At 40.1% G+C, this 27194-nt stretch overlaps 2 protein-coding genes across 5 annotated transcripts in view; both read right to left on the bottom strand.

Annotated features, from left to right (window-relative positions):
* The window catches only part of STYX (serine/threonine/tyrosine interacting protein), a 60203-nt gene extending 57036 nt beyond the window's left edge, over positions 1-3167 (bottom strand). For 2 of the 3 annotated variants that reach the window (XR_004029645.1, XM_030810605.1), the window contains exon 1: positions 2710-3077. Coding sequence is in view for 2 of the 3 variants with exons in the window: in XM_030810605.1 (XP_030666465.1) it covers positions 2710-2766 (57 nt within the window). In the remaining variant the exon portion in view is untranslated. Of the gene's footprint in view, positions 1-2709; positions 3078-3124 lie in introns of those variants that run through there. The other variant, XM_030810598.1, reaches the window with a different exon arrangement.
* A 1930-nt stretch (positions 3168-5097) lies between these two features.
* PSMC6 (proteasome 26S subunit, ATPase 6) lies at positions 5098-26161 on the bottom strand. Of its 2 annotated transcripts, none has more exons than XM_003267698.3 (14): positions 26033-26161; positions 24948-25027; positions 24814-24853; positions 24526-24578; positions 21868-21935; positions 21512-21626; positions 19058-19145; positions 14930-14991; positions 14720-14843; positions 14033-14094; positions 12127-12247; positions 11918-11998; positions 9072-9143; positions 5098-5590 (listed from the first exon to the last, which is right to left on the bottom strand). In XM_003267698.3, exons 1-14 carry the CDS (start codon positions 26157-26159, stop codon positions 5472-5474), a joined length of 1212 nt encoding a protein of 403 aa, XP_003267746.1. In that variant the 5' UTR covers positions 26160-26161; the 3' UTR covers positions 5098-5471. The 2 variants fall into 2 exon arrangements, 1 of the variants encoding a protein (XP_003267746.1); XR_004029644.1 differs by having other exon boundaries at positions 5564-5590; positions 9072-9303.
* Between the last annotated feature and the right edge of the window lie 1033 nt (positions 26162-27194).

Below are 27194 nucleotides of genomic sequence, written 5' to 3'. Positions count from 1 at the left end.
ACATAATGATATACACAGTAACAGATTAAATGCAAAGTCTGGAAAAATTTTAAACTAGAATTTTTAAGATTAGGGCAGGGAAGAATTGAAGTGTATTAAAAAGAACAATGAATTAGGAGGCCAAGGTCCTTCTGTGTCTTGTGCTACTGTGTTGTTAATTTGGCGTATCACTTATTTTCAGTAACGTGCAATTTCTTCACCTGGAATGTGGGACTCCTCTACATTATTTGTAAGGTTGCTTGCAGTTAAGTGCTGAAATTACTGAATCATTTTGAGGATATGAAAGCATACTCCTTCGCGGTGGCTCAAGCCTGGAATCCCAGGACTTTGGGAGGCCGAGGCAGGCGGATCACTTCAGGTCTCGCGTTCCAGACCAGCATGGCCAACATGGTGAAACCCCGTCTCTACTAAAAGTACAAAAATTAGCCGGGCGTGGTGGCAGGCGCCTGTAATCCCAGCTACTCAGGGGGCTGAGGCAGGAGAATCTTTTGAATCCGGGAGGCGGAGGCTGCAGTGAGCGGACATCGCGCCACCGCATTCCAGCCGGGGCAACAAGAGTGAAACTCCGTCTCAATAAATAAATAAATAAATAAATAAAACCATACTCTTCATTCACATTATTGTATGTTAAGTATAAATTCATTTTTATAACTAGTCTAAACCTATTTTTTTCTAAGAGTATATTGGCCGGGCGCGGTGGCTCACGCCTGTAATCCCTGCACTTTGGAAGGCCAAGCCAGGCGGATCACAAGATCAGGAGTTTGAGACCATCCTGGCCAACACGGTGAAACCCCGTCTCTACTAAAAATACAAAAAAATTAGCCCGGTGTGGTAGCGGGTGCCTGTAGTCCCAGCTACTCGGTAGGCTGAGGCGGGAGAATGGCGTGAACCCGGGAGGCAGAGCTTGCAGTGAGCCCAGATCCCGCCACTGCACTCCAGCCTGGGCTATAGAGCGAGACTCTGTCTCAAAAAAAAAAAAAAAAAAAAAAAAAAAAAAGCTGGGCATGGTGGGGCGCGCCTGTAATCCCAGCTACTCCGGAGGCTTAGGCAGGAGAACTGCTTGAACCGAGACCCGAGGCAGAGGCTGCCATGGGCCGAGATAGCGCCACTGCACTCCAGCCTGGGGCAACAAGATTGAAACTGTCTCAAAAAAAGAAAAAAAACAAGAGTATATTCTTGGGCCAGGTGCAGTGGCTCACACCTGTAATCCCAACACATTGGGAGGACAAGGCAGGAGGATCTTGAGGCCAAGAGTTCGAGACCAGCCTGAGGAAAAACCCCATCGCTACAAAAAAAGAAAATAAAAATTAGCCCAGTGTGGTCCCAATTACTCGAGAGGCTGAGGTGTAAGGATGGCTTGAGCATGGGAGTTCGAGACTGCAGTGAACCGAGATCGCACCACTGCCACTCCATTTTGCAACAGTGATAGTCACAAAGTCTCTACTCTTAAAACAAATGTAATTGTCAAGCATCAATACCACAAGAGAGCCCTCCAAACAAAAATGTGAACCTAGGCCGGGCGCGGTGGCTCACACCTGCAATTCCAGCCCTTTGGGAGGCCGAGGCGGGCTGATCACAAGGTCAGGAGATGGAGACCACCCTGGCCAAAATGGTGAAACCCGTCTCCCCTAAAAACACAAAAATTAGCTGGGCGTGGTGGTGCGCGCCTGTAGTTCCAGCTACTCAGGAGGCTGAGGCAGGAGAATCCCTTCAACCCGGAAGGCGGAGGTTGCAGTGAGCCGAGATCGCGCCACATTGCACTCCAGCCTCTGGCGACAGAGCAACACTCCGTCTCGAAAAAAAAAATAAAGTGAACCTCAAATGAAGATATTCAATAGAATAAACATTCGGAATCAATTGAATGGTCTCCTAAAAATAGGGCTTTATTTTTCCCAACTACTTTAAAGGTATTTTTAACTAGCGATGTTAGATTTTCTTTCCTAATCCTACTAAAGTATAGCTAAGTATCTTCGTCTTGTTAATTTAGCCTCCAGAAAATTCTAATTTAGTAGTCTGCAATGCCGTAAAATGTTAAACTAGCAACAGATGAAAAATCCGAGTAGAAACAGCAGGCAGGGATCTAAGGTGGAGTAAAAATAGCCACAAATTGGAAACCAGGAGAAAAGGTATATAGAATTTTACTTTCAATATTAATTTTCCTCCAAAGGTCAAGATCTCTGATTAAGAGTTCTCAGATTCAGATGAGCTAGCTTTGAGACACTTTATTGTGCGGGTCATAGCTTTGTCTAAAAACAAACAAAAAACTTTGGGAAACTTTTCGAAGGCGCGCTTCCAAACTTCAGGCGCCGAGTCTATTCCACATGTGGGGCCATGTGTCCCACAAGTGAGTCGTTTACACCACAGATATTCCTCAAAAGGAGACTAAACCAACTTCGCTCTCTTGTTACTTTGACAATAAAAGAGGAACCTTACTCCAGGTCAGTCCTGGATGCCAAACCTAGGGACTAAGAGATTGCTTTTCCTCTTCTCAAATGTAAGTACACCAGACGCTGCCCCTCCACGGGGTCTGGAGAGGACGAGGAACTCAGTGGGGATTGGAGCCGACTGCTCGGCCTCAGAGATCCCAGGACGCCCTCAGGAGGCAGGGAGCCCGCGCAGGTGGGGGCTAAGACGGTTGGGGACTGGGGTCGCCCCTTGGCCGGAGCCACAGGGAGAGGCCTGTGCGTGGCAGCCACGGGAGCGACTCACCTCGGCGTCTTCCTTGCATTGTGGAAGGGAAGGGAACTCCAGCTTCACGTCCTCCATGGTGCTGGCTCGCGGGCTGGTGGGTGGGGTGGGAGAGTGTTACACAGCCGGCCGACCCTCGGGCTGGCTGCGGCGGCGGAAGGAAGGAGGGCCGGCGGAGCGGAGGGCTGACAGGCAGGCGGCGGGCTTACAACTAACACACGCAGACTAGAGGGTCCCAGTGACTCCAGCGGCGGCGGCGGCGAAGACAGGGAAGAGGAGGGTCGGGCGTCTTACACCCGGCCGCCATGCCGCTGCCGTCTCCCTCCCCCAGTCTCCGCACCCCTCAGGCCGCCCAAGATCCAGCACAGGCACCAGCCCGACAACGGTCTCCCCGCCTCCCTCCCGCCCCCTCCACCCGCGTCGCCTCAGCCAATACCAGCCCACGTTTGCCTTCTGCCCGCCCTCCGCCGCCGCCAGGTGTCAGCGCGCCACCGCCCTGCTCCGCCCCTTCGCTAGAGCGCAGACGCTGGGGGGCGGGGGGGCGGAGCCTCGGATGCTGCTAGGCCACAGCTCACCCGGCGTGGAGGAGGCGGGGCTGCGGTGGGACAGGACGAGTGAAGGTCCTGGGAAAGGCAGTGGGGCGGTCCGAGCCAGCTCTGCCCTTTCCAGACTAGACGTAGAGCCCTTCTTTAACATAAGAACAAACAAGCAAAACATGCTACCCACCAGACAGTGGCATCCAAAAGGAAAGCTATAGTTTCTCCCCTCTCAAAATTCTGCGCAATCTATGCTGAGTTTATAACCAAATGACTAATAAATGAAGAGTTCAATTTAAAATCACGTGGTGCCATACAGAAAATGAAACAACCATCACCTTTAAGCAAAGAATTAAACGGCTCAATGCTTTAAAAATTTTTTAAAGTATTTTAAGAGTACTTGAAAATACAACTCAGTTTCGATTACCTAGAAAATATCAAGAATGGCAACTAGAAAAAATCAGAAAAAGGAACTGATAGCTGACTCAGTAAATTGTATATAATACTGTAAAATTTCTTCCATTAATTATTATATTTTGAAATAAAAAAAAAAACCAGATGGCTTTCAATATCTTTTAAAAGGAGTTTGCCAGCCTGGGCAAAATAGTCGGGAGTTCGAGACCAGCCTGACCAACATGGAGAAACCTTATCTCTACTAAAAATACAAAAATTAGCTGGGTGTGGTGGCACATGCCTGTAATCGCAGCTACTTGGAAGGCTGAGGCAGGAGAACCGCTTAAACCCGGGAGGCGGAGGTTGCAGTGAGCCGAGATAGTGCCATTGCACTACAGCCTGGGCAACAAAAGCGAAACTCCATCTCAAAAAAAAAATCGAAAATAAAAAAAGGATTTGTACACCAAATTGATTCTTTAAAAAACCACCAGCACAAAGGTAAAAGGCAAGATAGTCACTCCTTAACTAAATGCAAATTATAAGTGAAAAGATCACATAGATATTTGACTTAAACCTCCTCCTACATTCTTTGTCACATAAAATGCACTGCCAACACATAGAAATAGAACTGTACAATAATTTGAGTATGAGATGGCTAACTTGAGCACTCCATTTTCTCTATCACTATTTTAACTGTTCTTCATCTTCTAAAATTATAAAAAGGCACATAATATCCTGCTAGGAAGTTTTTAATTTGAAGAATTATTGTATAATTAGCTAGGTCATGTATTTTTGGTTTAGTGTTTATGAAACTGAAGTTGTCTTTTCTTTTCACCAGCATCTTTAATAATTATTGATGCCCAATGATGATTCCTTTGTGTACTTTGTTGTAGCTTTTATTGCCAGATGATATAAGAAAGAATCATATATAGGTAACAGAAATCTTGTTTTGGACATTTCTGACACTCCTACATCCCCTACATCACACACTCTTAGCCAGCTATCCATAGATACCTAAAGAGTCCTTGGATGAGCTTGGGAAACAATTTCCTGAAATTATAGTATATGCAAAATTGTATGTTAGAATTTTTCCTAGAAGAGGAAAAAGGTCTGTCTGGCGACAGACCTTCACGTCCTCAACAGGGACCTATCATCTTATATAAACCAAGAAAACCAAGTCACATATTAGCAAATATTACATTGAATCATACTCTTTAGAAAGTTATGGATGTGCACGTATACTTTCAATTAACCAACAATGAGCTTAATCACAGTAGATGAAGAATGTGTAAATACTTTCTGGAAGGAGGAGTATAGACATACCCACACATCCATGTTTTATTTAAGAAGACACTAAGTATGTGTACTATTTAAAAATAATATTCAAAAATCCACAATCCATCTGGGTTATCAAATAGTTTACTTGCTAAAGAACCTAAAGGACCATAGTAAATATACTCTTAGAAAAGACAAGAATATATATGTAGGAGAACTGAATCAAACAGATTTTATTCAACTTTTTAGATGAGGAAAACAAATGATACAAAATAAGTCATAAGAAATGCTTTCTTATACCACTATCTCAAACAAACCACTTTCAATATTTTACAAAATGCTCACACAGCAAATATGAAAAGCTTCAACACTCTCCCTTTGTAACTTGCTGCAATAAATGCAACTTTAACATACAAATTTCTTCTGTATCTTAAAAGCTGAATTACTAATTTTTATGTTAGTCATTTTTATTCATATACTTTTAATGACATCATTGCCAATACATACATTATTTTCTTTAACTTTATTTTTACATTAAGCCAACATCTGTCATGCAGCCAGCAAAAATCTTACAGTAAATTACACAGGTTTGTAGTCCAATTTAGACTCCAGCTTCTTAGAATCAGCCACTTTTCTGACTGCTTTCATGAAGTCTTCCTGTACTACAAAATCATGATCAGCACGAATTGCGAACATACCTGTGGAGAATAAAACAACATGACTGCTATATATCACATATGAATTATATGTTCATTATAAGAAAAACAATATAATTCTATGGAATAAATGTGAAGCTTAGATTTATTACTTCTGAGCCAGTAGTTCTAATTTGCCAAAAACCACTATCTTTTTCAATTAAAATCCACAGGCTGGGCGTGGTAGCTCACGCCTGTAATCCCAACACTTTGGGAGGCCAAGGTGGGCAGATTGCGACGTCAAGAGATTGAGACTATCCTGGCCAACATGGTGAAACCCCATCTCTACTAAAAATACAAAAAATAAAAAAAAATTAGCTAGGCATGGTGGCGTGCGCCTGTAGTCCCAGCTACTCAGGAGGCTAAGGCAGGAGAATGGCTTGAACCCAGGAGGCAGAGGTTGCAGTGAGCTGAGATAGTGGCACTGCACTCCAGCCTGGCGACAGAGCGAGACTCCATCTCAAAAAAAAAAAAAAAAAAAAAAAAAAAATCCATGGCGGTGTTGTGATTATTTTCTAAAACAAAAACAGGTAAGACAATTATATGAATATTTAACATCCGGTTCAAGGCCAGGCACGGTGGCTCACACCTGTAATCCCAACACTTTGGGAGGACAAGGTGGACGGATCACCTGGGGTCAGGAGTTCAAGACCAGCCTAGCCAACATGGTAAAACCCCATTTCTACTAAAAACACAAAAATTAGCTGGGCGTAGTGGTGGGCGTCTGTAACCCTAGCTACTTGGGAGGCTGAGGCAGGAGAATCGCTTGAACCCGGGAGGCAGAGGTTGCAGTGAGCCAAGATCGAACCACTGTACTCCGGTCTGGGTGACAGAGTGAGGCTCCATCTCAAAAAAATAAATAAAATAAAATCAGGTTTAAATGGTCCCTGTATCTGATTGTAGCTCTTAATAAAAACAAGCATAAAAAACCGAAGCAAATCAAAACTACCAACACATATACATTTTAAGCGTAATTTAACTTCACAAGGAAGCAATTTGCTGGAAGGCACACATTTACGGGGAAAAAAATCTTGAGTAAGTTTGATAGCCATTTTTTGTTAATAATCAAAAACTTTGAGAATAGGGAATCATATAGAAAGCCAACAACGGGTTTTAGCAAAACCCAGAGTCATTATTCATGTGTTAAAATTTACCTAATTTATGTACAAATTGGTATTTTTATTTGATTCATATTTGAGTATCACAACTCAATTTTTTCCTTCAACTTTTTGACAAGTACCTTCTCAAATACTATTTCACAAAGGGGTAAAAGTTTCCTTGTATGCAGTTTTTTAAACATTAGTTGTGTCATGGATATGAGTCCCAGATTTTGAGATAATCCTAACTCATGATAAACTAAAGCAGATAAGGTTATTGCTATCTACTAATTAAATGAATTCTAATATTTCCATTGAGGATCTGCCTGTACTGAATTTTCACTTACATAAAATGAGGGAGTTAAAATAGAAGATTTCAAGGATTATTTCCTATCTTTCCTTTCTAGATTTCTACATAAGGAAACAATCTATGTTGTCCTAGAAACCAGGTGAATGGAAATGACTGATTTTTAAAAAATAACAAAGTTTCAAAACTTGTTTAGAAAGCTACAGTGAAACTAGGTAAGTTATTTTTGTAAACCTTGCACACATGGCTGTTTTCCAAATCACTTTAGTGAATGAGTAAATCTGCACAAGAGATGCCTGGGCAGGCCTGGTAGCTTTTGCCTGTAATCCCAGCACTTTGGGAGGCCCAGGTGGATGGATTACTCGGGCTCAGGAATTTGAGACCAGCCTGGACAACTTGGTGAAACCCGTCTATACAAAAAATACAAAAATTAGCTGGGTGTGGTGGCGCACGCCTACAGTCCCAGCTACTGGGAGATAAAGGAGAAATGATCAGGTCTGGGCTACAGGGAGCAGTTATCATGCCACTATACTCCAGCCTGGGGCAGAGTGAGACTCCATCTCAAAAGAAAAAATAAAACAGAGATGTATTCTAATCCAAAAGAGATGTCAGGACCTGAACAGGAAGGGCAACTGTAGTTGAATCAAGTGTATTTTAACTTACAGAAAAATGTTAACAAAACAGGCTTCAAGTCTAAAAAGAAGATAAGAATTTCAGTATGTTTCCAGATGTGAATGTCCCACCTAGTTAAAAAACTAAAATTTTAATCCACACAGAAGTTATAGCTCATTTGCAATAACTAAAGGTAAATTTGTAAGAATATGTAAGGAAAAAAAGCGTATACTTTGATAGCAACAGCCTTTAAGTTCACTGCACAGCTTGCATTTGGGTTACAATCTAACCAAAACAATCTTCTGATAATAATTTGGTCTGGTTTACATTTTGGAAAGAGAATGTCATAAATTACTCTAACTTGTTCAAGCTATATGACAGTTTACCTCTAAATAGTTTAGTTTATTGATAAGGCTCTGTGAGCAGGATTTACCCTGATTTGTATTGACAGCATTTCTAGACGTGAATGTAAGTATCTGACCTGCATATGTGATGCAGATACTGACTCACAGCATACCCAATACCCATGAAGATACTTGTACTGAGAAGCCCTCCCTGAGCAGCCGCTTTAACCGCTTTAAACACTGTGCTGAATTTACTAAGGCTAAACATGATATGAAAAGCAAGAGGAAATCACATATTCTAACACTTAAGAAAATCTATAACCTATAAAGTCAGTAACTATACTGTAGAAGTTTATTTTTTCTATTTAAAGATTCTGTATGGAAGACAAAAACTAAACGATTCTAGGTAGGGTATTAAAGCTATTTGGTACTGGAAATAAAAATGGCATCACACAATTTTTACATACCGTGTAGAAGTGAAAAAAATAGTATCACACAATCCACAGAGAATTATATTTAAATACTACATTTTACACAAATGGCATGATCACATAATTCATAAATCAATCTTTCAAAACACTGCTCATAGACTAGTATTAGACAACACACACAATTCATTTTGCAGCAGATACCTCTGGTGCTGGCCCATTCTAATTCCAGCCACAGGTGTGGTAGGCAATTCTGTAGCACCTCAGACTTACTTCAGGGGGCCAGTGTTCTATTACATGCCTCTCCTTCCACATTCTACCCTAAGGCATGTAGAAGTGCAAAGGAGTTAACACTACCAAGGGCAAATCTCATCCAATGGGGGATGAGTACTGGTAAATAAATGTTCTAGTCTCCCAACTTTCAGCTGGGTGATCCTGGAAGGCATTCTGTATGTTTCTCTGAGATCTAACCTCCCTTTCCTACGGCATCTACCTCAATGGTGCACCCTCATATTAGCTTTCCCTCTTTCCATCTCACTTGCCCTGTTTCTCCTATTTCGTGGAATCAATTACTAAAAGAACAGCATGAACCCAAATCCTTGCAAAGTCTATGCTCTGCTTTCGGACAAACTCAGAACGGTTTCAGCAAATTTTAAAAATCAAAATCAATAGTAAAACTGTACTTTAAACCCTTACCTGCTTCAGTACAAACATTTCTCAGGTCTGCTCCATTAAAGCCATCTGAAAGCTTCACAATTGCTTCATAATCTGTTTAGAAAAAATACTGGAAATTAGTTTTAAAAATTAGACCTTTACTTGATTTATGCCCACATCGAAAATTTAAACTGAAGAGCTTACTTTGAGTTTGATCAGCTAGACATCACCTCTGTTAACATTCCACAATATTAATATCCAAAAACTAAGACTTCTGTTAAATAAACCAGCACCAAGCAGAATTAGACACACCCCTGAAACTTTAAAAACAGGAAATATCACCAAAATCTCAAAATATCTTAACCCATTTTTATACAGTGAAATAGCTATGCACATGTGAACTCCAGATACCTGTTAAGCTATGACTCTTATCAAAACTGTAATCAAATCTTTAATTTGAATAAACCTATAACACTCAAAACCAATTATAACAATGGAATTTACTTTGTTTACTTTAATCATACAAGCCAAATATAAAGTATAGCAAAACTGAAATGTAATCATACATAATTGTATTACATGGAATTTTTAAATGCTACAGCAGGCATTAGCTAGCTTCTCTGGTTTCTGAGCAAGATTCAAGTGGTGAAGTATCAGATCTATGGCAGCAGTAATAAAGTGAGTTCTCCACCCACCCACATAACAGACATGAATCGAAGAGCTATAGGATTGGGGTAGCAGCAATGGATCTGATACAGAATAGGAAGAGAAATAAGACAGCTCAGGCTACTACAGTTTGAATAACTTTGATGATGCACTGTTTGGTCAGGCAATATAGGGCATGTCGTTCTCTATTTGAAATCATACAGATATTCATGAATTGTCTTTAATCAGGTTTAAGTTCATTGTAAGCTTCCTGAGAGCAAGAATTCCCAAGGCTAGCACAGTATCTGGCATCTAGCAAGAGCTAAGTATTTGTGGAAGAAACCTGTACATTGACATCCTTTGTTCAGGTCAGTCTTTCCAGCTCAAAACTCTCTAACAGGGGCAATGAAGATAGTGAAAGTCAACAATCAGCTATTGGTCATTATTCTAGACCATTAACTTCTAAAGAGTTTTTAAGGCTGCCTGGAAATTATACTAGATTTCCCTAGTCTGGAGGTCAGCAAACTTTTTATGTAAAGGGCCAGAGAGTAAATACTGTATGCTTTGCAAGCCATATGGTTTCTGCTGTAACTATTCAACTCAGCTATTCCAGTAGGAAAGCAGCCATAGACAACAGATAAATGAGCATGCTTGGGTTACAACAAAACTTTGTTTCCAAAAACACAGGGCAGGCAGAATTTGGCTCACAAGCCATGTTTTACTGGCCTGCACCCTAGTCCAATCCCTCACTTCCATACATAATGACTTTATACCTTCTCCTCTGTCCTCAAATCTCTAAGAATACTTCCCTATTTTCATTCTGAATGTGCATTCTACTTCACTGAGAAAACAGAAGCATTCAGAAAAAAACACTTCTACAAGTTCCTGCACTATCTAAGAACCTGTCATCATAAGCATCTATGTACTCTGCCTTTCCTCCCATCTCATAAAAGTACACATATATATAGGGCCAATCCCTCTTCAAGGAAAGAACATTGCTAATTTCTCTTTCTCCTAGGTCATTCCCAGTCGCATTATTAAAAAAAAAAGGTGGGGGGGAGGTTGTAAACTCTTCCATCTTAAAGAAAACTCTGCCAAATCCTCATTGGCATTCCCCTTCTACTTCTTCTGTCCCCTCTGTAGAACTCTTAAAAGAAATGTCTGAACTCAATGCCTCTCCTCCCAATCTCTCTGAAACCCATCTGAAATAGGCTTTCACCTCCACCACTCCCAAGAAGCTACTTTTGACAAGATTACCAATGACCTCCACATAGTTAAATCCAAAGGTCTACTTTGAGAACTCTTTATCTGACCTATTGTCAGCATTTAACAGGAATCAATTAAAAACAAAAACAAAAACAAAAAACCAGGCCGGGTGCAGTGGCACACGCCTGTTATCCCAGAACTTTGGGTGGCCGAGGTGGGCAGATTGCTTGAGCCCAGTAGTTCAAGATCAGCCTAGGCAACATGGTGAAACCCCATCCCTACAAAAAAACAAGTCAGGGTTGGTGGTGTATGCCTGTAGTCCCAGTTAATCAGGAGGCTGAGGTGTGAGGATCATTTGAGCTTGGGAGGCAGAAGTTGCAGTGAGCTGGGATCACACCACTGCACTCCAGCCTGGGCAAGAGTGAGACCCTGTCTCTAAAAAATAAATTACCTTCTTGGTAAGGCCTTCCCTGTGCTAATCCTCCCTGTCGTTTAAAAACATATATCCTCATGTCTGCTCCTGGCACTTTCCTAATTTCCTATCCCCCTTTTCTTTTTTTTTTTCCCCCCTGAAACAGGGTCTTGCCAAACTGGAGTGCAGTCACATGATCATAGCTCCCTGCAACCTCAAACTCCTGGCCTCAAGCGGTCCTTCTGCCTTGGCCTCCCAAAGCATTAGGATTACAGGAGTGAGCCACCATGCCCGCCCCCAACTTTCTTGCTTTATTTTTCTCCATAGCACTTATCATCATCTATTATACTTTGTTTTACTAACTTTATCTGTTTTTTCCTAACAAGAATGTAAGTTCTCTGATGGCAGAAATTTGTCTGTTTTGTTCCTTGCTATATTGCCAGCCCTTACAAAACACTTAGAATGGTTTCTAGCATATAGTAGATGCTCAATAACTATTTGCTGAATTTAAAACCACCACATTTGCTGAATTTAAAACCAGATTTAGGAAACTATCAGTAATTTCTAACAGTATTTTTCTTCATTTACCAAATGTAAATACCTATAAAATAGATGACTTCCTTACCTATTTCACCATGCTTTGTAATGGGACCTGCATGGATTTTCAGTATGTCTAATCTTGCTTGTTCATTTGGCAAATCAATATCTGAAAATAAAAAATTATTTTATAGTCCAGTTTTATCTTTTTTAAAATACAGTGGAAGGTACAGTGAAGTATGGAAAAAGAAATGAGCACAAAGGGAAATGGACAGTAGGTAAAGAATCTTAACTCACGTATTTTTCTATCTAATCTTCCTGGACGCAGCAAAGCAGGATCCAGTGTATCTGGTCTGTTTGTAGCCATGATCATTTTAACTCTATGCAGAGTATCAAATCCATCCATTTGATTCAGTAACTAAGAATATTAGGAATCAGATTTTACAAAACATTCTTACCATTAAAAAAAAAGCACACACCTTTTATATGTCTAATGCCATGAAATGTATTGTCTACAGATAGATATGTTTTATCTTCAGAATGGTCATTTGATAGAATTCTACTTTTTTCTCTCTCTTACATAAAGGGATATACTTTCTAGCCTCCAAGTTCTAAGCTAGATTATGTATTTTTTAATAGCTATGTATCTTTCTACAGCTACCAGGTAGTTTTAATAAATCTGAAGGCTTCCATCATGTCAAGAATTATCAAACTATGTGGATCTAATTTCCAATGTCCAGAATCTTATCAATTATTTTTCAAAATAAAAGCTAATAATAAGATCCAATATATAAAGTGCTTATGATATGTCAGACATAACATTTATATTAGGATAACTGGATACAAAGATTTTTCTACAAATTTGATAATAAACCGATAATTTTTTTTTTTTTTTGAGACAGAGTTTTACTCTGTCACCCAAGCTGAAGTACTGTGGCCTGATCATCGCTCACTGCAACCTCCACCTCCTGGGCTCAACCAGTCCTCCCACCTCAACCTCCTGAGTAGCTGGGACTGCTTTTTTTTGAGACAGACTCTCGTTCTGTCATCCAGGCTGGAGTGCAATGGGGCAATTTCAGCCCACTGCAACCTCGCCTCCTGTGTTCAAGCAATTCTCCTGCCTCAGCCTCCTGAGTAACTGGGATTACAGGCACGCGCCACCACGCCCAGCTAATTTTTGTATCTTTAGTAGAGACGGTGTTTCGCTACGTTGGCCAGGCTGGTCTTGATGCCCAGACCTCATGATCTGCCCACCTGGGCCTCCCAAAGTGCTGGGATTACAGGCAGAAGCCACCACGCCTGGCCTATTTTTTCAAATAATTCTACTGTACACAGAAATACTGAAAGACATAAAAAAATTGTCCTCAATTTCTAAAGTTTTCTTGAATAAATGAAAAACCTTACTGCATTTAACAAACTCTCTAAAATATAGCTAGTCTGACAATGTGTTAGTTGATGATATATTAGTTACTTGAATAAAATTAGTATTTGTGTTATTTAAAAATATCTCAATTTAAGGTTTCTAAGAGATTTTATAATTTCCAAATGCTATGTTATCTTCTGAGCAGATCTGTATAATTTATGAAAAAAGATTTTTCAAATACTTCTAAGGAGAAAGAATTTGACACTTTACCCATGCTACCTAGTTTCTATTTGAAGTGGAAAATGTATGTGGACTCCTGAATCACTTTCACAGAATTTGGAGTGGGGAAAGGTAAAACTGGGGGAAGGCTTTATGTGCATTCTTTCATTCTGTCATCTATCCTCTTCAATTATCAAAACTATTTTAGTTGCCTCAGTCTCAGCAATAAAGTGAGAGAAAAAAATAATTTTGAGCAGCTTCATACATAATTATAGCTCACTTATTGCCAACAGTCTTAATATGACCATTACAAAAAATGTCTTCATAAAACTACTGCAAGATCACATTCATAAGAATTTAAATATATGAATGACTGATCTGCTCAAAAAAACACAGAATAGTACAGGTATACACCAAATGGAATCTGGCAGATAGCCTTATTTTCTAGTAGTCATTTTCTTAAGAGTTTGTGATAGAGAAACACGTTTGTTCCTGACAATATTTTCAAATTTCATATTTCATTTAAAATGTTCTATATATTTTGACTATCAAATATGCAATGTTCAGTTCTTCATTTAATAAACATTGGTTTCTTTATAAACCCCCTTTACCAAATATTACCTCCATTAACGTTCTCTGAATCTCTCTGTCAGCTGACGTACCCTCAGAAAACCGACGACCACCTAAGATAGTAGATTTGGAAATTTATATGCATTACTCTTTTCCTCTACAACCATCATTTAAGAAAACAGGACATAACAGTCTGTGGCTTAAAACATTAAGATAAAATTAAAGAGCAAGAATTATGCTGACGAAGTTAGACTTGATTTTGGTGTAACATTTCTCATTTTCTTAAAGTGAAAAGTTATTTATTGAGACGGAGTCTCGCTCTGTCGCCAGGCTGGATTGCAGTGGCGTGATCTCGGCTCACTGCAACCTACGCCTCCTGGGTTCAAGCGATTCTCGTGCCTCAGCCACCTCAGTAGCTGAGATTACAGACACGTGCCACCACATCCAGCTAATTTTTGTATTTTTAGTAGAGACAGGGTTTCACCATGTTGGCCAGAATGGTCTCGATCTCCTGACCTCGTGATCTGCCCACCTTGGCCTCTCAAAGTGCTAAGATTACAGGCGTGAGCCACCACGCCTGGCCATGAGAGGTTATTTATTAAAATTGGTTAAAGTAACATCTGATTCATTGTGGTATCTACTTCATACAAGTCACAATTACAGATTAAGAGAGGGAAAAAGGTTCTTTTACATTTAAAAAAAAAGTCCTAAAACTTTCAACAAGGGTGTTATTCTTACCAATAGCATCTATTTCATCCATAAAAATGATGCATGGTTGATGATCTCTAGCATAATTAAACATTTCTCTGATCAAACGAGCACTTTCACCAATGTACTTGTCTACAATAGAACTAGATACAACCTGATTAAAGGAAAAACAGTAAGGTAAATATAAGATAATTCAAGTAAAATTAAATTTCAATAAGTACAAAATAATCTTCCCTTTACCTTTAAGAAATTGCAGTCCAGCTGGCTAGCAACGGCTCGTGCCAACAGTGTTTTTCCCGTACCTAAGAATGACAAAAGAAGTCTTAATTAGATGGTAAGGTAGAAAGAAATTTGTTTTGAGACACGCAATCACTCTGTCACCTAGGCTGGAGTGTGGTGAGATCACAGCTCATTGCAACCTTGACCTCCCAGACCCAAGTGATTTTCCCACCTCAGCCTGCCATCACGCACAGCCAAGTTTTTCGTTTGTCTGTTTTTCAGAGACGGGGTCTCTCTATGTTGCCCAGGCTGGTCTTGAAATCTGGAGCTCAAGTGATCCTGCCACTTCAGCCTCCCAAAGTGCTGGGATTACAGGCCGGAGCCACCGCACCCGGCCTATGTGAAACAAATTTTTAAAATCCTTTTAAGAATATAATCGTTTGGCAAGTAAATTTTCCAAAATGAAAGCTAAATCCTAAATAGAATTTTCATTTAAAATTCCAAAGTACTTGGCCAGGCGTGGTGGCTCACACCTGTAATCCCAGCACTTTGGGAGGCCGAGGCAGGCAGATCACGGGGTCAGGAGATCGAAATGTGAAACCCCGTCTCTACTAAAAATACAAAAAATTAGCTGAGCGTGGTGGCACGTGCCTATAGTCCTACCTAATGGGGAGGCTGAGGCAGGAGAATCACTTGAATCCGGGAGGTGCAGGTTGCAGTGAGCTTATAATCTCGCCACTGCACTCCAGCCTGGGTGACAGAGCAAGACTCCATCTCAAAAAAAAAAAAAAAAAAAAAAAAAATTCCAAAGTACTTCTGTTGTCAACATTAAAATGTTAATCAAAATGTTATAATTTTTTAAATCGATTTTAAATTGACAAATAAATTGTATATTTATGGGTTAAATTATGATACATGTATATATTGAAGAATGATTAAATCAGGCAAATCAACATATCCATCACCTCACATGCTTAGCATTACTTTGTGGTTAGGACATTTAAAATCTACTTTTAGCAATTTTGAAATAGCTAATACATTATTAATTATAGTCACCATGCTATGCAATAAATCACCTAGAACTTATTCCTCCTGTCTAAGTGAATTTTATATCCTTTGACCAACATCTCCCCTATCCCCATATACCACCACAACTTCTGGTAACCACCATTCTACTCTTGGTTTCTACGAGTTCAATTTAAGATTCCACATGAAAATGAGATTATGTGGCAACTGTCTTTCTGTGTCTGGCTTATTTCACTTAGTGTAACATCCTCTGGATTCATCCATATTGTCACAAATGACAGGGTTTCCTTTTTTAAGGCTGAATAGTATTCCAATGTGTGTATTTACCACATTTCTTTTTCTTTGAGACGGAGTTTCACTCTTGTTGCCCAGGCTGGAGTGCAATGGCACGATCTCAGCTCACTGCAACCTCTGCCTCCCAGCTTCAAGTGATTCTACTGCCTCCACCTCCCGCGTAGCTGGGATTACAGGCATGAACTACTACACCCAGCTAATTTTGTATTTTCAGCAGAGACAGGGTTTCTCCATGTTGGTCAGGCTGGTCTCGAACTCCCGACCTCAGGTGATCTGCCCGCCTTGGCCTCCCAAAGTGCTGTCATTACAGGCGTGAGCCACTGCACCTGGCCACATTTTCTTTATCCATTCATCCATTGATGGGCAATTTTTAGGCTGTTTCTGTATCTTGGCTATGGTGAAATAATCATGGGAGTGCAGCTATCTCTGACACAATGATTTCAATTCCTTTAGATATAAACCCAGAAGTGGGATTGCTGAATCATATAGTAATTCTATTTTTAATTTTTTGAGGAACCTCCATATTTTCAAAAATGGCTGTGCTAATTTACATTCCCACCAATAGTGTACAAGGGTTCTTTCTCTTTTCTCTACATCTTGCAAACACTTTTGTCTTTTTTATAATAGCAATCTACTTACAACATGGACTATGGCAGAAACTTCTGTTACATTAAAATACATTGGTCTATCCTGCGCACTGACTGGATCTTTTACTTATGAATATTTTAATATCAAGCATTGATTATTTGGAAACTACGGGTTGAGTTATGCAAATCTTCCAAATGTTGACATTTTTCATTAGACATTATAAAAAATTTCTGTTATTCTCACCACTTATCTCATCAGAAAAGTCTTTAAGTATTAATATATTAGAAAGCTGCCATGGCTGGACATTGTAGCTCATGCCTGTAATCCCAGCACTTTGGGAGGCTGAGGTGGGCGCGTTGCTTGAGCCCAGGAATTCAAGACCAGCCTGGGCAACATGGCAAAACCCTGCCTCTACTAAAAACACAAAAATTAGCCTGGCATGGTGGCACACACCTGTAGTACCAGCTACTCAGGAGGCTGAGGTGGAAGAATCACCTGAGCCCAAGAGGCAGAAGTTGCAGCGAGCCAAGATGATCACGCCACTGCACTCCAGCCTGGGCAACAGAGTAAGACTATCAAAAAAAAAAAAAAGAAAGAAAGAAAGAAAAGAAAAAAAGAAAAAGCTGTCAACCACATAGTGCCAGATACATGTTTCTAAAAATTCTAATTTTCACTTGACAGTTCAAATTTTATCAATGGCAACAGATGGTGTCAGTTGTTTAACATGACAGGCTCAATTTGTTCGCTTTGGAAAAAATGTGTGCCAAATAACCAAAAACCAGTCTTGAGTAATCAATAATAACCAGTAACCAGTCTGATATCCACAGCGTATCTGTAAATGGTCCATTCAAGCAAAAATAGTATTCCATAAAAAGCAATGAATTCAGCTGGCAACTTAAATAACTGCACTAGTGCTTTTCCTAAAGACAACTATCTTATTCAATATGCAACAGAAGTACTTTATATTTATTTTCCATTTTATCACAAAGAACACAAAATATTAACCAAAGATCAAGATTTAACAAAATTAATAATTTGTACTGTTTCACCAAGGACTTTAAAGTGAAACTGACTTTTTTTTTTTTACACTGCAAGTATGTGGCAGTCAAGAACACAATGGCTACTAACTAGCACTGTTTCATGCCAACTAATGCCAATTCACACTACAGTGCAAATAATTTAATTTTACCCATGGTGCTCTTGCACCATCAGCACAAATGTCAACACAGTGGAAGAGCCAAACAACATTTTAGTTTTTTGTTTTGTGTCATTGTGGGGCTACATATGTCAGGCAGTATGCTATAGGTACATTTGCTTTATATAAAAACTTTTTTTTTTTTTTTTTTGTGAGGAGTCTCACTCTGTCAGCCAAGCTGGAGTGCAGTGGGGCAATCTCGGCTCACTGCAACCTGTGCCTCCCAGGTTCAAGCAATTCTCCTGCCTCAGCTTCCCGAGTAGCTGGGATTACAGGTGCACCCCACCACGCCCGGCTCATTTTTGTATTTTTAGTAGAGACAGGGTTTCATCATGTTGGTTGGCCAGGCTGCTCTCCAACTCCTGACCTCCGGTGATCTGCCCGCCTCGGCCTCCCCAAGTGCTCGGATTACAGGTGTGAGCCACTGCACCTAGCTTAATATTTTAGTATTATAAAGTAGTTTTGACCTTACAGATTCCATGAAAGCACCTCTGGGTCAGTGAACCACAATTTGAGGACTGTTGCACTAGAATCACATGGCCTGTTAAGATAAATGTACTGTGAGGCACAAATGCACTAAGCATGCCTCAAAGAACAGTAGACATAAATATCCTATCTCATTCTCACTCTGAATAGAGTAGAAGTTGGAACTGCCCACATCAAATTTCCATCTTATGGCCAGGCATGGTGGTTTATGCCTGTAATTCCAACACTTTGGGAGGCCAAGGTGGGCAGATCGCTTGAGTCCAGGAGTTTGAGATAGCCTGAGCAACATGGTAAAATCGCTTCTCTACAAAACATACAAAAATTAGCCAGACATGGTGATGCATGCCTGCAGTCCCAGCTACGCGGGAGACTGAGGTGGGAGAATCACTTGAGCCCGGAAGGCGGAGGTTGCAGTTAGCCGAGATCGTGCCATTGCACTACAGCCTGGGCAACAGAGTGAGACCGTGTCTCAAAAAAATAAAAATAAAAAAATTGTCTTTTGTTTTTAATTCCTTAATTTATTTATCTTATTGGTGGAGTAGAAATAATTCAATACCAACCTGGTGGTCCATATAACAAACAGCCTTTTGGAGGTATTATTCCTACACGCTGAAATAACTCTGGGTTTGTAAGAGGTAATTCTATCACCTAGAAAAGAAGTTAAATCTTTCTTAAAAAGTTAGCCAAGATTTTTAATGTACGTTCAAATACTTTAAGTCAAATATCACCTTAGTTAGGTGTACACATCATAATTCTTAATAGACCTAGACTTCCATGCCAGGTAAAACCATTTATATTAAGAGGTTTTGCTTCAGGTAGATTTAAGATCTCTTAAATCTAAAAAATTTTAAATAATGTTTTTTAAATAAACCACACACTTGATTGGGGTGATGGTTACACAGATATATAACTTGTCCAAACATATTTGAAATGTACACTTAAGAATCTACATTTTTTAATGTAATTATACCTGAATGAAAAATTATACTACCAAAAAAATCAGTTAAGTCAAATGAACATATAAACAAAAAGCACAACTCAAAAGATCTATACTAGTTTGCATTTGAAAATACAACACAAAATAATTCTAAAATGGGGGATGGATTTGACAACATACCAAGAGAAAAGGTATATACAATTTTTATCTGTTGGCATTTTGCCACGGCAGCTTTTAAAGAACAGTGTGTTCTGCTCTCAAGATTGATTCACGGAAGAAAAGTGGAGACTAGAGAAATTGAAGATCTGAAAGTCCAATTTAAATTACTTATAGTACCAGTAACTTGAGAGAGAAATTTCATGTTTTTTTTTTTTTTGAGACAGTCTGTTGCCCAGGCTGGAGTACAATGGCGTGATCTTGGCTCATTGCAACCTCTGCCTCCCGGGTACAAGAGATTCTCCTGTCTCAGCCTCCTGAGTAGCTGGGACTATAGGCGCCACCACCACACCTGGCTAATTTTTGTATTTTTAGAAGAGACGGGGTTTCACCGTATTGGCAGGCTGGTCTTGAACTCCTGACCTCAGATGATCCACCCACCTCGGCCTCCCAAAGTGCTGGGATTATAGGCGTGAGCCACCATGCCTGACCGAGAGAGAAATTTCTATTGAATAGTTGTGTTGGGCTAGGTGCGGTGGCTCATGCCTGTAAATACCAACACTTTGGGAGGCCAAGGCTGGAGGATGGCTTGAGTTCAGGAGTTTGAGAACAGCCTGGACAACACGGTGAAACCCCATCTCTACAAAAATAAATTAGTCACGTGTGGTGGCGCATGCCTTCAGCTACCTGGGAGGGTGAGGTGAGAGGATGACTTCAGCCGGGGAGGTAGAGGTTGCAATGAGCTGAGACTGCACCACTGCATTCCAGCCTGGGCAAAAGAACCAGACCCTGTCTCAAAAGAAAAAAAAAAAAAAAAAAGTTGTGTCCATATGTGCATAAAGCGTGACTAGGAAAAGCCAGAAGTGAGAGAAATCAATACTCTAAAATGTAAAGTATCTGCAGACAGTAAAGGATACTGCATGTATACGTGGGATTCTTTCTGTTCCTATGGCTAATGCAGCAAATCACTGTTGAAATCAAGTTTCTACCATTTTATGAAGCACTTGTTCTTCCCCTGTTGCCCTTTCATGAATACAGGTGAGAACTGCCTTTTTTTTTTTTTTACACTTAGACCAGTGCTTCTTCAAGTATTGTCAAAGAAAAATTTGGTTTCATAATCACTCGGAATGCTTGTTTAAATGCTAATCCCTGTGCCTAGCCCCAATCTAGTCCATCAAAACCACTCAAAGGGCCTAGTAATGTGTATTTTTAATACGTTTTCCAAAAAAACTAACGTACTGAAGTATGAAAACTGGCTTAAAGCTTAAATCAGATTGTGTAAGACATTCCAATTATTCCCATTAATTCCTAAATATTCACAGCCTAATTTAGGATAAAATCCATAGGACAATATAATTTGCTTTATAGGTAACAGTTAAGCTGTCTGTGCAATGAAGTAAGGCAATCCTGATTTGATTCTTCACCTAAAAGCTTAAAATATTTAAGACAATCCTAAAGCCAGTGGTTTTCTTGAATGGCAGCAAACAGCTTTAACAAAATAAAATATTTAAGGAACAGGTACCCTACTCTTCTGTAAGAGTGGGAAGCTAGTATTAATGAGGTTATGGAAAAAACTCATCACACACATTATCCAAATATGCTCTGACCCAAGTAACTTATTATGATAATCAAAACCACAGGATATCAGATTACATCAATTATTCTTAGTTTTTTCTCCGTTCCTTTGCCACAAAAAGAGCAGGATTTTTCTAATACCAAATTATCTCCAAATAAAAAAACAACAATAATTTTCACAGCTAGAAATTCAGTGCTATTCTTCTTAGCAAGAATAGTAAATACATAATATTCTTAACTACCATTTAGAAGAAAAGTACTTTTTCATCCTGTTTCTCCTTTTAAGAATCCTAAAACTAGTAGTATTTATTAGCTAAGTTCAGAGAACAAGGCACACAGTACCAACCTCTCTTAATTCCCGGATCTGTTCTGATAGCCCTCCAATCTCAGAATAAGAAACATTCCCAGGGTCCTCATGAGACATGTTATAAACCAGTGGATCCACCTCTCTTGGCAAATATCTAGAATGAAAAGGTATGTATTTTTCTTTTGAAAGATATATTTTCTCTCAGCCTACAGATAGCATATAAATAACTTGCTCATGCAAGCACCTGTAGCTGATCTCATAAAGATGTGCTTAATTAGAAACTCGTAAAAGGGAAAAAGTGCCAAAATATTCAGTGATCTCAAGAAGCATATATCTCAGATAAAAACCACCCTTTGTGAAAATAAAAGGTAAACTAAATAGAATAAGAAACCCACCTCATGATAGTTAGTGTAGTCATATCCAAAGCAACTCTTGTTCCTGGCTTCAGCTTACTTTTGTCAAGCTAGTTTTGTAAAACAAAAGATATTACATAAACACTTAAAAAGGGAATAACACTCTAACGAGAGTTTAATATTTAGAAGCTAAATACTCATTTTTACCCTCCAGAGAGAACGCAAATATCAGATTATAAACTCAATACTAACAAAATGGCTTATAAAATAAGTAATTCAAAGTGATTTCCACCTGCTCCTTAAAAGCATGCCCCTTTGTGTAATCTCAGTGTATGTGGAAAGACTAACATGCAAAGCTTGAGGCAGCAATGGTACAGTGACTTTGGGAATTGCCACCAAAGCATTTATAGAAAAATCCCTTAGTGAACATTTTAGGGAAAGGAAAGGGAAGCATTTTATAGGTGTGCTCATCAGATTTATTTTGAAACGTACAGCTTCTGGGAAGAATGTGTGTTAAATGCTCATGAGAGTAGAGAAAAATGCACGGTTTCCCCTTAGAGATTTTTATTAAAATGCTTTAAAATTAAAGCCCCAAAACCCAGCAACCATCATTCATGCCTTTGCTACATGACAGGCACATGCTGAGCACATTACACATTAGGTTGAATCATACTAAATAATTTCTTGGCTTATCTGGCTAAAATTAGATAGAATCTACTAGATCTGCCACACACTCAGGATGTTGTTACTTTTCAAAGATAAAGTTACTTTTTTTTTTTTTTTTTTGAGATGGAGTACAGAGTCTCACTCTGTCGCCCACGCTGGAGTGCAGTGGCGCCATCTTGGCTCACAGCAACCTCTGCCTCCCCGGTTTAGGCAATTCTCCTGCCTCAGTCTCAAGTAGTTGGGATTACAGGTGTGCGCCACCATGCCCGGCTAATTTTTTTTTGTATTTTTTAGTAAAGACGGGGTTTCGCCATGTTGGTCAGGCTGGTCTCGAACTCCTGACCTCGTGATCTGCCCACCTCAGCCTCCCAAAGTGCTGGGATTACAGGCATGAGCCACCCCGCCCGACCCAAGTTACTTTTTAATAGTTTAAAAAACTGCATGCCAATACAATTTCGGAATCATATAAATTACTGACCACTTGTCACAGGATTTTACAAAGAGCTTCAAATTTAGGAAGATAGGCAAAACACTAGGATTAACATAACAATTAAGGAAAGAAAAACGGCTAAAACTGAGGTTACTTGAAAAAATAAGAGGAGAAATCAATATGAAGTTATTTCAATATTTACATCTACAGGGAATACAGGCTGAGTATTCTTAATCTGAGAATCCAAAATGCTCCACAATGTGAAATTTTTTGAATGCTGACATGATGCTCAAAGAAAATGCTCATCGGAGCATTTCAAATTTTTGATTTTTTTAATTAGGGATGCTCAACCAGTATAACGCAAATATTCTAAAATCTGAAAAAAAAGGCCGGGCGTGGTGGCTCACGCTTGTAATCCCAGCACTTTGGGAGGCCGAGGCGGGTGGATCACGAGGTCAGGAGATCGAGACCACGGTGAAACCCCGTCTCTACTAAAAAATACAAAAAATTAGCCGGGCGTGGTGGCGGGCGCCTGTAGTCCCAGCTACTCGGAGAGGCTGAGGCAGGAGAATGGCGTGAACCCGGGAGGCGGAGCTTGCAGTGAGCCGAGATTGCGCCACTGCACTCAAGCCTGGGCGACAGAGCGAGACTCCGTCTCAAAAAAAAAAAAAAAAAAAAAAAAAAAAGCCAAAATCTAAAACATGTTTCTGGCTCAAGTATTTTGGATAAGGGATACTCAACTTATATATACTTTGGCTTTTCTAATGTTTTTTAGTTTTCAAATACAGTCTTGTCCTCATGCAACCTGAAATATCTTAGAAATGCCAACTTTTGGCATCCACAGAGACCTGAAAGGGACATGAAAACCCCTTGTCAGTTTAGGTATCTAATATTTTGACTTAGAAAATGTCAACCACTTATATACTAGGCAAAATCCTAATAGGAGATTTAGTTCCTGGACTAAATTCTCCCTTACAGCCACGTTCTGTGAATGTTTTAAAACCCGAACCTGAAATGACAATTAAACAGAGAAAACTCTTCCAATGAATTTAAAAGAATTATCTAAGGACACTTCCTAAAGAATAATACATAAATTGATTTCAGACACTAGTGAATGACTTGAGGTCATTTGTTGGCATCTTTGATAACTATAAAATAAAATTTAGAATTACTTCAACTTGCCCTACCCTAATCTAAATGACCTGATACAAAATTAACTCAGGCCATGGTACAGTCCATAAGTAACAGTTCTGAATGTCTAAATATAAACACAGGTAACTGATGGAATCTAACACTTTTAAGTCCTCTTTTAAAATGACATTAAAATAAAATGTCTATTTTCCAGTTCTAAAATACTTTTATTTCTAAGTGGCTATTAATAGATCTGACTGAGACAAGGTAATACAGTAGAAAGTACGGAACGCCAGGAGTCAAAGCCCATGGTTTGAATTCAGGCTTTGTTAATAACTAGCTATGTCTGAAGAAATCATCCTTGTGAGTTATGGGCATAAATGCCCCACCCGCTTGCCTCAAGAATTAGAGACAATAACTTACATGAAATTGCTTTGTCAATCATCAGGCACTATACAAATATAAAGTATTACCTGTCGACGACAACCCACAACATATCTTGGTCCATTGGTAGCTTTAACAATGACTAGAAGAAAAAACATAAAAGAACTAATTGAAAAATAGAAAGTAAAAAAATACATACCCACGTTGAACTAAACCCTCTGGTTTAGCTGTATTTCTGTCCTCCAAGAAGACATTAGTTGAAGGAAAACTTAAGTCTATGCAAAAATACTCTCTCTCTGCATTATTGTCATTAAAATAATAAGCATTTCAAAAGTGAGAGGTGGGCTGTTTCTTTACTAATAAGCTAATTCACTCACATTTTTCTTCAGTTAACTGTTTAAGCACTTCACCCACAATCTAAGGAAGAAAATAAAAAGCATTACTTTTTGGCAACAGCTAAATAAAAAAGCAAATTACCATCACCCCCTATTCCCCAAACTCAATTACCTACCTGCCCAACACTTTGTAGGGCCTTCAGATCATTTTCAGACTTTTCATACTGCTTGGTAAGTTCTTTTAATTGTTCCCTTACTGAAATAATACAATTTGAACATTTTTAATTGAACAGTAATCTTAGTGTGTTTAAGTCGCTACGTCTCACTTTACTGTTTACGTAAGTCTATTTCACTTTACCTAAGTTTCACATCCACTATTTCAAACCATAAAAGAAATAATGCTGTTTGTAATGAGTAGGTGGCATGTATAACAACAAAATGTTACAGAGAAAGCACCATATTTTTACTTTCTTGATCGGCAATACTTGTTTAAGCACATCTTAAGTTATAGTCTTAACAGATATTGACACCCTGACACTTAGGACTTGCGACTACAAATCCGAATGATAATCAGTTAGACCCTTCCTCATCTCTTCACCTACCCACTTGGATTGTTCTCTGACATTCTACCCTAAATAAAGTCAACAAATGCAGTTCTCCACAGAATCATTTAATTATGGTCCTCCATTTAATTAAACCACTCATGCTTTTCAATGAAAATGCACTGAAAAAAAAGTTAAGCACTCAGGAGGTAAGGGAATTTGTATGCCTGATACAGTACAACACGAAACACGACAAGACGATATGGGTTATTATGACAACTGGAACACTTCTCTCTTAAGCTCCGCGGCCGCCTTTCGACTCCAAGAACAAGCCGACTCCCTGAGTCTCATCTCTTGTTTGAGCTTACTTGACTCAAGCGCCTTTCCCTCTCCGAGTCCCGGGACTCCACCAACACTGCCCTCCTTGCACCCTAACCTGGGAAACATCTTCGGCCCACTTCCCCACTCCTCCTCTACTTCTTTTTCATTTCCACCTCAAGGCCGCGGATGTTCTGTCACCCGGGCTGGACTGGGCCATTTCTACACCCGAAGGAGTGCTGCTCCACAAGCTCAGGGCCGGATGACAAAGCGCCTTGCCCCTGGCCCTAGGCCTGGTCATCTGTAAGGCTCGGTTGCCGGGCTCGGCGAAAGGCTTCTACTTTGTCAGAGGCAGAAGCGAATGGCGGCACTTGATTACATGGAAAGAAAGGTGCACTCACACTCCTTAAGACGGCCGTCGATCTCCTTGTGCTCAAGCAGCTTCTTGCGGTAGTCCTGAAGCGCCTTATCTCTAGGGTCCGCCATGATGAGAAGCCGTCTCTCATAGGGGATGCCGGGAATGGCCATAGCCGTCCGGGCGGGGAAAGGGGCGGGGCGAGGGACGAAACCCGGCCTGGAGGGGTGGGTTCGCCCATGAACCCGCCCCTTCCGGTTGGCCCCGCCTTTCTACTCCACTTCCACCTCTGTGTCTCGGTTCACCTACAGCGCCGGCATACACTGAAAGAGGTCTCCACCCATACCGTTTCTTGCAAGCCGAGATAGGTGAAGCAGGACTCAGTTATCCCGGTCTTCCCCTGAGAGGCCTCAGTAGTAAGTCACTACTGTCCCGGAAGTATAAAAGGCTCTGTAATAAACTGAGATGGCAGTAGGAAATGTGTAATACCTCAAAAGAGTTCCGATGGCCTGTCGACACAACACAGATGGCCTTTGTTATAATACGGTACTGTCCAAGACCTCCACGTGCTGGAGAAGTAGACAGTTTTATTCGTCCATTCAGTCAGTGAATGAGGTATTAAAGGTAGATCTGCTTATCATTTGGTGGGAAATAATAAAAAAAAAAATTCAGAGTTTCACAAATACTATGAAGGAATTAAAACACGGTGAGAAGTATGGTGGGAAGAATTAATCTAGAACAGAGATCTGAGATGAGAAGGAGCCAGCCTTGCAACAACTGAAGAAAACCTAAACAGTGCAAGTCCTGGAGTGGAGTGGGGGGGGGCGGGGTGTGGGTAGAAAGCTTGGCTCACTTCCAGGAACAGAAAGGAGGCCAATGAGACCAGTAGGGGGTGGGTTGTAGAGATGTGGGGTACAAGATAAAGATGCTGAAGTAGGCTGACGCAGGAACTTTGGAGTCTGATAGAACCTTCAGATTTATGTATTTATTTATTTATTTTTGAAATGGAGTCTTGCTCCTGCCGCACAGGCTGGAGCGGTGGCGCGATCTCGGCTCACTGCAACCTCCACCTCCCGGGTTCAAGCAATTCTCCTTCCTCAGCCTCCGGAGTAGCTGGCATTACAGGTGTGCGCCACCACGCCCGGCTAATTTTTGTATTTTTAGTAGAGACGGGGTTTCGCCATGTTGGCCAGGCTGGTCTTGAACTC

The sequence above is a fragment of the Nomascus leucogenys genome, chromosome 1a (assembly GCF_006542625.1).
Source record: "Nomascus leucogenys isolate Asia chromosome 1a, Asia_NLE_v1, whole genome shotgun sequence".
Classification (NCBI taxonomy): Eukaryota; Metazoa; Chordata; class Mammalia; order Primates; family Hylobatidae; genus Nomascus; species Nomascus leucogenys.
Note: the sequence above shows the minus strand (reverse complement) of the source record. Positions and strands in the feature narration are given on the sequence as shown.

Excerpts from the sequence above, each read along its gene's own strand:
- PSMC6 (XM_003267698.3), bottom strand. The coding sequence starts at position 26,159 with ATGGCCATTCCCGGCATCCCCTATGAGAGACGGCTTCTCATCATGGCG. Across the intron at positions 21,936-24,525 it reads TTGTGGGTTGTCGTCGACAG|CTTGACAAAAGTAAGCTGAA; the intron begins GTAATACTTTAT and ends TTACAAAACTAG. Across the intron at positions 14,992-19,057 it reads TTTGTTATATGGACCACCAG|GTACGGGAAAAACACTGTTG; the intron begins GTTGGTATTGAA and ends TGTCATTCTTAG.